We start from the raw sequence: 12,763 nt of genomic DNA, 5'->3' as shown, positions 1-12,763 counted from the left end.
GCTCTGCTGAAGAAGGAGGAACAATCGCCTCCTGTACCAGTCAGATCCAATTTGACGGTACACACGTAAAAAGAATAAATAAATAAAAAATTATAAAAAATATTTAAATTGGTTCTGGGTATTAAATTATGTACCTCTTTATTGTTCTCCCTTTAATTGAAATAAAAACTAGACTCAGCAATGCAATGGGTTAGACCATAAGTGCCTGATGTGATGCTATGATTTAAAAAGATCCAGAACCATCAACTCTGGATAGCAGAGAAACAGCATTTTTTATGCGGATGGTGTTCTCAGAGACCAACAGCAGGCCCTTTATATTCAGTAAGAACAGTGAGATCTAGCAGAGGGGAGGGGACAGTCACACGAGGGGAGCAGTGAGGATGCGAGCTCGATGGTTCTGTCTCGTTCTGTCCTAACCTTTAAGATTTGCTAGTGTTTCTTTTTTGACATCTCTTCTCCCTAAGTAAAGGTGTGCATGTACACAAATACACCATGGCAGCATGACACCGTTTCTTGGAATTTTACATACCTGTCTGGAAGATGATGATGACCCACTTGGGAACCGGCATCTCTCAGGATTTGGCTCTTGTGCCCTCAATTGTTCTTGCTTCTTCTCAAATGAATCTCTTTTGTATTCCTGTCGTCTCAGACAAGCCTAGAGAACCAAATTGTTTCTTTGTCTTAGATACACAATGACCTTGGACAACTTGCTCAATTTCTGCTGTAGAAGATGAAACAAGATCTAAGTCTCCAAGTGCTCATCAGACATCGGCCACCAAATATAAAGACATTCTCCCAGGTATTCTTAACTCTTCCCTCCGCAGGTCAAAAATATTGGTCACTGCTTTAATAAAGCCAAATGAACACTCGTCAATCATTTACCCAAAACTGCTTTCTCAAGGAAGGTAAAACCAGACACATCTTATTAACTTCTCTTTCTGGTCCCCCTCCCATCACAGCTCTTCATTCATACCCATCACCATTTTTACCCTGATTACAGACAAGATCAGGATTTTCATATCTACGGTGTTAGCATATACTGTTTTCCTCAACCTGAAATACTTTTCACAAGGTGTCCTCCTGGTAAATGCATTAAGGACCAGCTCATGACCTCACTATTCCTCCCCAGGCAGGATTAATTGCTCCTTTATACACAACTTGAATCATACTGATTTCTCATTGTTATATTCTGTTGTTTTACTTCTGAGCCTGTTTCTCCCACTGGCCAGTGAGGACTTTGGAGGTAAGGACCACCTCTTATAATTTCAGTCCTCCTAACAGCAGCAACTTTGCTACTCAAGTTGCATTTTTGAGTTGGCAATCGTAAGATGCAAAATGTTACCGACAAAAAGAATTTCCCTCCATTCTTCAATGATATGGAAAAGGCAATTTCCAATTTCATCTGGAATGGAAAGAGATCCCAAATAAGCAAAGCACTCCTTAAAATGAGAAACATCTCACCCCCTGATATCAAATCCTACTACACTGCCGTGATGGTCAAGATAGGATGGTAGTGGTACAATGACAGACACATAGAACAATGGAATAGAACTGAGAAACCAGAATCAGCCCACCTATCTATGGTCAACTGATATTTGACAAGGAGATGAAATCAGCTAAGCGGGGAAACGGCAGCCTTTTTAACAAATGGTGTTGGCAAAATTGGAAAACTATCTACAGAAAACTCAAGCAAGATCCACACCTCACACAATGCACAAAACCCAACTATAAATGGATCAAGGACCTAGGACTAAAACCAAGGACTATAAACATCATTAGCGAAAAGCTTGGAAGAACCCCAGAAGCACTAATCCACAACATGAACAGTCTTCCAAGTATCCTGAAAAACCTACAACCAGGAGAGGATAAAATAGATGAATGGGACCGTGTAAGAATCAAATCCCTATGTCCATCAACAACTTCTCCAACAGGGTAAAAAGGAAAGCCACGCGCTGGGAAAGAATTTTCAGTAATTAAATGTCTGTAAGGGTCTTACATCTAGAATTTATAGAATACTCAAACACCACAAGAAAAAGGTAAACAACTCAATCGTAAAATGGGCACAGGATATGAACAGACACTTCACCAAAGAAGACATTCAGATGGCAAACAAACAAATGAATAAATGTTCAAAATCCCTAGCTCTGAGAGAGATGCAAATCAAAACAACTATATTATCTTACCCCAGTAAGAATGACAAAATTCAACAGAGCAGCAAACAACAAATACTGGTGAGGCTGTGGAGAAACTGGGACTCTTATCCACTGTTGGTGGGAGTGTAAAATGGTGCAACCACTCTGGAAAGTAATATGGTGCTTTCTCAAAAAGTTGCAAATAGGGGGATGGGGGTGGGGTGGGCGGGGAGAAAAGTGCAACAATGAATGAATGGAAATCCAAAATCTCTGTAAATGCTCATTAAAATTATTAAAAAAATAATGAAGCTTAAGAAGAAAAAAAAGAGTAGTATACCTAAGGAACCAAGTTTATTTTAAAAATTCTATTATTTTGCTGAAACAACATTTTATATTTCTGAAGCAAAACAGATTCCTACCCAATAATTTCTACACATAATATTCAGTGACATTGGTGACTATTTTCAGTTCGTGTTAACATTCTCATTATTTCCCTTCTTACTCCACTCCCATTTAGTCCCACTGCCCCTAAATTTCTTTTCTAGACTGTAAATTAACTGTTGTCCATTCGAATTCATGTAGATGATTTGCAGAAGAGCACAATCCTCAAGGATGAATTTGTTTGTTTTTTAATTTTTGAAAGAATCTGGTATTTAGTTAAAAGTTGGTTTCAGGATCATTTCTGTCCAAGATTTAAAGAGTCTTGATGGGTCCAGTAAGTGTGCATTCTCTGAGAATTTGAGATTCTGAGGAACTGAGCTTTTTACATTCTCTTTTAAGATCAACTTGAATAGCCACACACAGGCTAGTGGCCAATGTCTTGGACTATGCAGTTTGAGATCTTTGTGTCCCTCATGTCTGCAAGGACACATGGACTTACAAAAGTCACAGTAGTTTCTTTGGAGAAACTGTGGATTGTTTTGTTTTAATTTATTTTAACTTATCACACTCTGTGCTGATTCTCATAGACAAAACAATTAAAATGCTTATGTTGGGTAACAGCCTTCCTCTTTCAAGCTTACCTTGCTGGCTGCGAGACTCAGGTGACCTCACTGACGTAAATGGCAGCCTGAGGTAGGGCTGGGCACAGCCAGCTCCTTCTTGGTATCAGGTGAACTGTCTACGCCTCCCTCAACACAACACTGGGTCCTTGTGAGGTGGTATCGAAGTATTTAGTTGCTGGGTTGCTGCTGGTGAAAGGATAATAATCCTGTTCCTACTAGTAGAGCAAACAGCGCTGTGGAAAAGTGAGAGCAAGCACACCTCCAGCTTCTTTTCTGATGAATTAACAGCAGTGGCATCGCCTATCTTTGTGAGGTCTGTCTGCCTGAGACAGTGTTCCTACCAGAAAGGGCACAGGCTCATGGACGATAAGAAGGCTTCGTGATCTCTCCCTTTAGAGAAACTTGCTGAGCGCCCCAAATCCTGGGCTAGTTTATATTCATCATCTTCCACAGGAAAGTCGGAGCTCTTGTCCTCTCTCTCTTCATGAAAGTCTGAGAGGATGAAATTTCCTGGTATCCATCAGGCTCCCATAGGCCAACAGCTACCTCAGCCCCAGGGATGGAACGACATTGAAACAAAGCTTTGTTTGTTAGTCTTTTAACAGATCCAAAGTGAGCTCTGGTGGTCTAATGGTAAGAAGCTTCCCTGAAAACCCAAAATGCAGGTAGTTTGAATCCACGAACTGCTCCATGGGAGAAAGATGAGCAATCTCCTCCCATGTGATTTACAGCCTCTGAAAACCTGCTGGATGGTCAGCTAAGAGTTGGTTCTGACTCAGCGGCAATTATCAACAACAAATGATCCAATTTCTTGACTTTGTGCAGCTTCTGTTTATTTCATGAACTTATATATTAAATTCTGATCTGATTAAACCATACAGAGAAGCATCTATAACTCTGAAAAGGATCTATAATGAAATTGCTCCACTGGATTCAACTTTAAAAATGTGGCCTGGGACTGAGCTGAGGGGAGAGCAGGTACTCTCGAAGCCTCAGAGGCTTCACTGATTCCTATTAGAACATCATTTCTAAGTATACTTGGACGTCAAAGCAATTTATAATGTACTCTGACATTAGTAGGTCACGTAAGGGTCTTCGGAGTCCTTGCAATGATCCCATGAGATAAGCATAATGAGAAGTTTCTCCTTGATGGGGAACTGAAGTGCTATGAAGTTAAGTGGTTTGCCTGGATTCGCAGTGCTAATGAAGGACAGAGCCAGCCCTCAGTAAGTACTCCTTTCCATTATGCCAAGTCACTAACTTAAGTGTATTTAAGGAGCGCCACTTTAAAGACCATCTCAGCACAGGCTTGACGGTGCATGCTTTACCGTGGATTTAGACTAAACCTCCACAATACCTCATTCAGGACCACTGGTCGTCAGGAGGAGACTGGTCCACAACAGAATGACCACCAGAGTAAACATGTATGTGGGACTCTGCCCACCTTGAGACAGGTATCAGGAAAGTTCAACTTGACCTAAGACCTGTGACTTGCTGGTAAATGCCTTGCTCTTCCAGGCCTGACTTTTGTTCTCACATTACAACTTGAGCCTATGTTAGGGAACAAAGGGATGGAAATGACAACACAAGTGCTGAAGTCCAGTAGGGGCATGGCCCACAGAGGAGCCCTCGGGGCACAACAATTAAATGTTTGACTGCTAACCGAAAGGTTCGTAGTGTGATTCCCACCCAGCATTTCAGCTAGGGAAAGAGCTGGTTTTCTGTTCTCAGCAAAATTATAGTCTAGGAGCACTTCTACTCTGTCATATCAGGAAATTAGAAGTTAAAAATTGACCTCAGAGCACTTAATCACAAGATACCTCACATAGTGACTTGTACAGCCAAAAATCTCCACAGAATAAATAATTCCTTTTTTCCCACCCATACAGTCAAATCACCACTCATCTGTCAGTGTGTTGCACTGTGGTGGCTTTTATGTCACTATGATGCTGAAAGGTATTTCAAATAGCAGCAGAGTGACTCAGGGTAGACAGGTTCTAGTGGGGCTTTCAGTCTAAGACAACCATGGAAGGAGAACTGAGGATCTACTTCTAAAAGAAACAGGTCAGTGAAAAAAATTTTATGAACAGCAGAGAAACATTATCTGATATAGTGCGAGAACACACGGTCCTCAAGTTCAAAGAACCTCTAAATAACAACTGGGGAAGGACTATCTTTTTTATGACATGCAAGGAGTAAAGTTTTGGGGACCTTCATCTACTGATATAGCAGATCCCAAAATGAAAAGCAGCAGCATTTGTAACAGAAACATGCAAAATATACGATTTTAGGAAAATGAGAATTGGTCAAAAATAAAATGGAATGCATAGAAAAAGCAATATCCAAGAAACTGGTGAACTAAAATTGACTGGTATTGTCCATTTTTGATCAATCACATGGTCTAACATTCTTGGAATGACAAATGGAAGAGGAATGGTGACACAGTCATTGTAAAAAAGATTTCAAGATATCCTCAAGTATAAGGCTATCAGTGACAGGACAATATTCAAACATCTATAAGGAAGTTAATACTGTTATTCAAATTTATGTGCCAGCCACTAATACCACAGATAGAGAAACTGAAGATCTTTTTTTAAAAACCAACTTCTGCAACTAATGAAATATGTAATAAAAATTCACAAATAATTAGTAGTGGTTGTTCAATTAAAGTAGAAGAAAAAAAAGAAAGATCAGTATTTGGAAAATATGACCTTGGTGATAAAAAAGTATTCTAGTAGAATGCAGAAATTATCAAGCAACATTAATTTGTTCTGCTGAAGTAATTTAAAAATTACTAAAGTAGTTAGTACATTCTCAAGGAACTAGCAGCAATTCAAGTAAGAGTTAGAAGAGGACATGGGAGAAGGGGTTATCACTGCTGCTTTTAGATAAATCTCAGTTGAAGGCAGAGAATACCAATATTACTTATATTTGGAGATTATGCAAAGGCAAAGGCACTAAACTATATGGATCATAAGAAGCTATGGATAACACTGTGAAGAATGGGAATGCCAAAATATTTAAGTGTATCTGTTCCTGCAAAAACCGCACATAAACCAAGAGGCAATAGTTCAAATGGAATAAAGGGATAGTGTATGGTTTAAAATCAGGAAAAGTGTGTCTGAAGATTTACCATATTTATCCAGTGTGTGTACTGAACAAATATTCCTGAGAAGCTGAACTATTCTAAGAAGGCAGTGGTATTAGAATTGGAGGAAGGCTCACTAACAATCTATGATATACAGATGCCAAAACTTTGTTTAAAATGAAGAGAACTTGAAACACTAATGAAGGTCAAAGACTGTAAGAGTTCACCATGGATCACCCCTCAACAGTTGAAAAAACACCCTCACAGCTAGATTAGTAAGTAACATGATAAACAAAGGGAAAAAAAACCAAAATTTCCAAAGATTTCGTTTTCCTTGGATTCATGGCTAACACCCTTGGAAGCTGAAGTCAAGGAATTAAAGAACCTATTACTTTGGGTAACTCAGCTGTGAAAGACCTCTTTGCAAGCGAACTGGGGGGAGGGGTGGGCAGGGAGAAAAGTGCAGCAATGAATGAATAGAAATCCAAAATCTCTGTAAATGTTCATTAAAATAAAATTTTAAAAACACACACACACACAAAAAGAAATGGCCAATTGTAACACAGTGGAACAGCGTAAGAAAATAGTCTAAACCAGCATTCTTACGTTTTTTTTTTCTAGAAACATTACTGAGCAATTTCATTATGCTACCTTCTCTTGTCTTATTTGTTTGATGCAATCTTAAATATATACCTAAAATGTAAAAAAAAAAAAAAAATCAAAAAAATATCAAGATGTCACTTTAAGAGTGAAGGTGGCCTGACCAACCCACAGTAGTTTCACTCATTTGATATGCAATATGAGATGCACAATTAATAAGGAAGAACAAATAACTACTGATGACTTAGAATTGTGGTGTTGGCAAAGAACCATAACCATATTCACACCAGAAGAATGAGCAAATTTGTCATGGAGGAAATATGACAAAAAGGTTCTGTAGAAGCATCTCATATACCTTAGACATATGATTGTTAGGCCAGATTAGCCCCTGGAGAAGGACATCATGCTTGGTGAAACAAAAGATCATTGAAAAAGAGGATCAATGAAACAGACTGACACAGTGGTTGCAAAAGCAGATTCAGGCACAAGAACAATAGTGAGGCTGATACAGGACAAAGCCCAGCTTCACTCTGTTTTACATAATTGATCTGACAGTACCAAACAACAACAGCAACAACTCAATCAGAGAATGAACTTGGCTTCATAACTCAGAGACAAACAAACATTAATTAGAATCTTCAGCTACAGCATTCTCTGGAAGGAAACTGCTCAAGGAATTTTCACCTAGGGAGGGGAGGTTTCACTGAATATACAACTAATTCACTGTATTTGTCTTTCTCCTATCCCTTTTTGATGGAACTAAATTTTTTTTTGTTAAAAGAAAATAAATTATTGTGTTTTAGGTGAAAGTTCACAGAAAATAAATTTTCCAATTAAAAATGCATATACAGAGGGAGCTCTGGTGGCCTAGTGGCAAGAAGCTGTATTGCAATCCCAGGGTTACGCGGTTTGAATCCACCAGATGCTCTCTCTGCTCGAGAAGGAGAGACAATCTCCTCCTGTACCAGTCAGATCCGATTTGACGGTACACACACACACAAAATAATAAAATAAAAATTTTAAAAATGCAAATACAAACTACTCCATATCACATTGGTTGCATACCCACAATATGCCCGCACACTCTTCATTTCTACCCTGCGTTTCTTGTCTCCATGCTTATTTTTGGTTTTGGGCAAACACTTCCCTTTTTATCTTGGTTTCTCTAAGAAGCAGATTCTTCATGGGTGTTTATATTTATTTTATATGCTCTCTGGTATTTGTCCTGGGAGCTCTGGTGCTGTGGTCTGTAGAAAGTTGCACTGCCAACCTAACGGCCTTTGGGGTTTTGAATCCACCAGCGATGATTTCCTTCCCTCCATCCCTGCCTCACTCACCCCATGCAACTGAAAGTCTTGAAAACTCAACGGAGAGTCAGTTCCAACCCAAAAACATGGAATTTCTCTGCAGCTGCATCCTGGCCCATCCTCACCCTTCTGCCCCCAACCCTCACCTCCTTGTACCCCCAATAGGTTTTTCCCAATAAAAAAAAATATTTAAAAAAAAAACATGGAATTTGAGTTTTGCTTTTTCTTATTTGTCAGAAAGGTGGTTGCTGAGTGTTTTTTCTGAGGGCAACAGTCTCAAGAATGCCTTCAGTCTCCTTCAAACTAGTAAGTCTGTTGTTATTATTATGCTTACCCCCTTTCTAGTGTTTACCTGAACCATCTGTTGCCATCTTCTGGGCAGTATCTGGTTCTTTTAATCTCAGGTGAGGGGAGACAGTGATTCATGTAGATCATTGTTGTTCAGTGGTGTTGAGTCAAGTATGACTCATAGCGACCCCTATGAACAAAGTCCTAACCTGTCTGGACTTGTGCCAACCTCAGAATCTCTGACACACTTGAGCCCATTGCTGTCATCACTGTGTCAGTCCACCTGGTTAAAAGTCTTCCTATCCATCGCAGTCTCCCCACCTTTCTAAGCATGATGCCCTTCTCTAAGGAACAGCCTCTCTGAGCAAATATGAGCTTTAAAATCCTTGCCTTCAAGGAACAACCTGTTTTCACTCTCTTTAGGATAAACCTCAAATAATATTTATTCAATCTGTATGTTGGGCAAATTATTTGAGAAGCTGAACTCTATGAAGAGGAATGTGGTATCAGGATCAGAGGGGGACTCATCAATAACCTGCATTATGCAGATAACACAACTTTCCTTGCTGAAAGTGAAGAGGACTTATTACAGAAGATCAAGGGATACAGCCTTTGGTATGGATTGCATCACAATGTCAAGAAGACAAAGATTCTTACCACTGGACCAATAGGCAACATCATGATGGATGGAGAAGAGATTGAAACTGTCAACAACCTCATCTTACTTGGATTTACAATTAACACACTTGGTACCTGGTACCGGTACCAGTCTTCTCACCACAACTCTGGCAGCAGTGGATTTGAGTCGTCCCAAAAATAAGGAGACACTTTGCCCTGGGGAAGTTTGCGGTAAGGGATCTGTCCAGATTATTGAGGATAGTTATGATGTCAGTTTGAGGACAAAGGTGAGTCTGATTCAGACCACAGTCTTTCCCATCACTTGCTTTGCTATGTATCTGAGAGCTGGACAATGAATAAGGATGACAGAAGAACTAATGCCTCTGAGCTATAGTGTTGGAGAAGAGCACCAAACATCCTATGGATAGCCAAAGAACAAACAGATACGTTTTGGAGAGGGTGCAGCCGGAGTGCTCTTTGGAGGCAAGGATGATGCGGCTTGCCTCACATACTTTGGGCATGTTGCTAGGAGGGGCTATTCCTCAGAGAGAGACGTGATGCTCACAAGGGTGGAGGATCAGTGAAGGAGAGGAAGACCCTGGACTGGGTGGATTGACATGGTGACTGCTGTAATGGGTCCTGGTGTGTTAGGGAGTATGAGGACGGCACAGGATGAGACAAGGTTCAGATCTGCTGCTCACAGGGTCACTATGAATCATACTCAACTCAACAGCACCTAACAACAACAACGATAGACCTATTTGTACTCTTGACAGTCCCTGGTATATTCAATACTCCAGCACCACAATTCAAAGATACCAATTCTTATTCTATGATCTTTATTCATTATCCAGCTCTCAGATGCATAGCAAACAATTGAGAAGAACATGGCCTGGGTCTGGTCTGGATGGTATTTACTGTAGTTTCCCTTTATACTGGTCTCCTTCTCAGTGTTTTCTTTACCTTGGTCACATTGTGCTGACTTCTCTCATATCGTGTATTGACTTTTTCTGCACCAGAATTAATACTTGTGTGCAATCTAGTCGGGAATTCTCCTTCTCTCTCCCACTCTCAGGTTATTCCTGATAAACACTGAAGAATTACTTCCTTCTTTGTTGAAACCTATTCTTGATTCTTTTTAACAGTGGTCTCATACAATATTTGCCCATTTGTAACTGGCTTATTTCACTCAGCTATCCTCTAGATTCATCAACACTGTGACATGTTTAGCAGATCCACCATCATTCTTTATTGTTGTGTAGTCTTCCCTTGTATGTTTGTAACACAATTTGTTTATCCACTCATTTGTTGATGGACATTTACCTATTTTCCATCTTTTTACTTTAGTGAATATTGATGCAATGAACACAGTCATGCACGTGTCTATTTGGAATGAGGATCTTTTGTGGATCGAAAGCCTGAAGCAACAGCCAGTACAATAAGTTCTGGAAATGATGGGTTCCATACCAGTCTGGACTGAGTCCTCCCTGGGGAGATTAGTTCCAGGACTCTGACTCTACTGAAGACCCTGGGAAAAGACGGTGATTAGTTCTGTAGGGTTTGAGAGACAGCAGGCCATGACCCGATTCTGAGAGTTTAAGACAATTAGATTTCAACAGAAATTAGATAAGGGCCCAAAACTAGGAAGGGAAGCTTCAAACCAACTCATGATCCTGGGAGTTGAAGGTGTTTTGGGACCTGGTTTAAGCTCATGATATTTCTGTCTACATTTGTATCCAGGATAAGTCATAAGACAGAGGTAGACAGGATTGATATTATGAGCACAATGTGTCTGACGGCTGTAGAGAATGATGCATCCGGTGACATTTCCTCTCACCCTGACCTTCCTGTGCTTTTGTTTCTAAAGACAATCTTCCAGTAGTCTCCCAAGGGGGTCCATAATGTGGAGAGCAAAGCAAAGGTCAATTTCACTGTGGAAAATTCTGATTTTGTCACTCTTATAGAAAGAGAAGACATGGCCTTGAAGACACTTCTACAATCAAGGCCCAAACCCTTGGGATGTCATTATCTGGAAAAACCAAGACTATATAAGTAATGTTGTTTTGAGTTCTCCACACAGTGCGCTACAGTGACAAAGTACAAATGCAAAAAAAAAAAAAAATCCCACCCTTGTATTTTAGAATAGAAAATGCCAAGTTTTTGCTCTTTATCATATATTTTTAGCTTTCATTTGTATTGGATGTAAATGAACCACAAAATTAAGAGTTGAGAAATAGGATCCATGAAGTCTGTCATTATAAAAGCTGTCTCACATTGGACTATACATGTCCAACCAAGTACTTTTTTGGGAGGTGGCATGAATGTTTTACAATGATAATTATTTAAAGAATAGGAAAGCACAGCACAGAAAACAGTAGGAATCCATCATCAGCTTGTCTCTCACAAAGGGTTTCTGGAGAAGAGCATAATAACATTACACACTCTTGAGTGTCCCAAATGCATGAGCATGACCAGGCAAAGTGCCTGTGACGATGCACAAGAAAGAGTCTTTGCCTGAAAACAGAAAAACTCTGTTGTCCATTTGCTTAGAGGTTCAAATTCAGGAAGATTGCTACATACTATTGTTTTGACTTAAATTACTTAAAAAAATTGTTCTTGAATTTTGTTTCACAGTACAAAAATACAAGAATTTATTGTAATGCTAAAGATGGTTAGGATTGCTTTAACCAAACCAGATTTAATTTTTGGATTAAGTTCATCCCCTAAATGTAATCAACACGAGGCATTATATTTAGTCCTTTACTAAGGAAAAGGAGCCAGCGACACTTTCTGCTTGGTGCTGCCAACATTGGGAGGCAGTCCCTTTCACCTCCAGGCATGAGGTGGATGATTTTATTGTGTGATTTTATTTTCCTTAATAGAGAGTATATATCTCTCCCAAGAGTACATCTACACCCATAAACATCAATCATCGCTGTTTTAAGGTGTTCTTTGAACATTAAATAACCACAATGTGAACATCCTAGATTAAAGAAGAAATCCCAACAAGAACTTGATTTATATCAGGTATCCAGGATCCATCTCAGGGATTCACGCCACTGATGGGGAAGAGAGAAGACATCCTCTAGAGTATATTTCAGGCATAAAATATTAACTAAGAATTCATAAAAAGCAGATTCTTCATCTTAAATCAATTTGCCATACTAACAACCAGTATTGAATGTTGCCTGTGGTTTTTAGCTCTTCCATATGAGAAATAAAATTCTTTACATGGATATAATCCTACAAATGAAATATGATCAGAAAGTCCAACAGTCCAGACCACCACCTCTAGGCTCCCACACCCAGGAGAGAACCCCTGCTTCACCACCTACTGGCTGTGAAATCTTACTTAAGGATTCTCTACTTCTCTAAGGCTCAGTTTTATCATGTGTAAAATGAGATAAATAGATATATAATTAAGCCCTCTGCTGTTACGTCCATGTTAAGTTCCAAGCCATGACAACTCTCCAGTGGGTGTCTGAGGTTGTAAATCTTGATAGGAAAAGAGTGCCTCATCTCTTCCCATGGAACGACTAAGGGGCTTGGACTGCTGAGTTTTTGGTTAGCTGTCCAGAGTTAACCCACTATGCACCAGGGCTCACATGTGATGTGTGTGTGTGTGTGTGTGTGTGTGTGTGTGTGTGTGCGTGTGTACATGCAAATAAAAGAAAGATATATTTTTTGGCACAGTGTCTAGAATATTTTTTAAATATTTTTTAAATT

At 39.6% G+C, this 12,763-nt stretch overlaps 1 protein-coding gene across 1 annotated transcript in view; it reads right to left on the bottom strand.

The window, feature by feature from the left end:
• Positions 1–12,763, bottom strand: part of MARCH10 (membrane-associated ring finger (C3HC4) 10, E3 ubiquitin protein ligase) — a 113,069-nt gene that overhangs the window by 86,880 nt on the left and 13,426 nt on the right. Inside the window, exon 2 of the mRNA XM_006897798.1 lies at positions 530–655. Coding sequence (XP_006897860.1) covers positions 530–655 — 126 coding nt within the window. The remainder of the gene's footprint in view (positions 1–529; positions 656–12,763) is intronic.

The sequence above is a fragment of the Elephantulus edwardii genome, unplaced genomic scaffold, assembly GCF_000299155.1.
Source record: "Elephantulus edwardii isolate Elephantulus edwardi_28Jun2011 unplaced genomic scaffold, EleEdw1.0 scaffold00216, whole genome shotgun sequence".
Lineage (NCBI taxonomy): Eukaryota > Metazoa > Chordata > Mammalia > Macroscelidea > Macroscelididae > Elephantulus > Elephantulus edwardii.
This window is presented reverse-complemented; position numbering and strand designations above follow the sequence as displayed.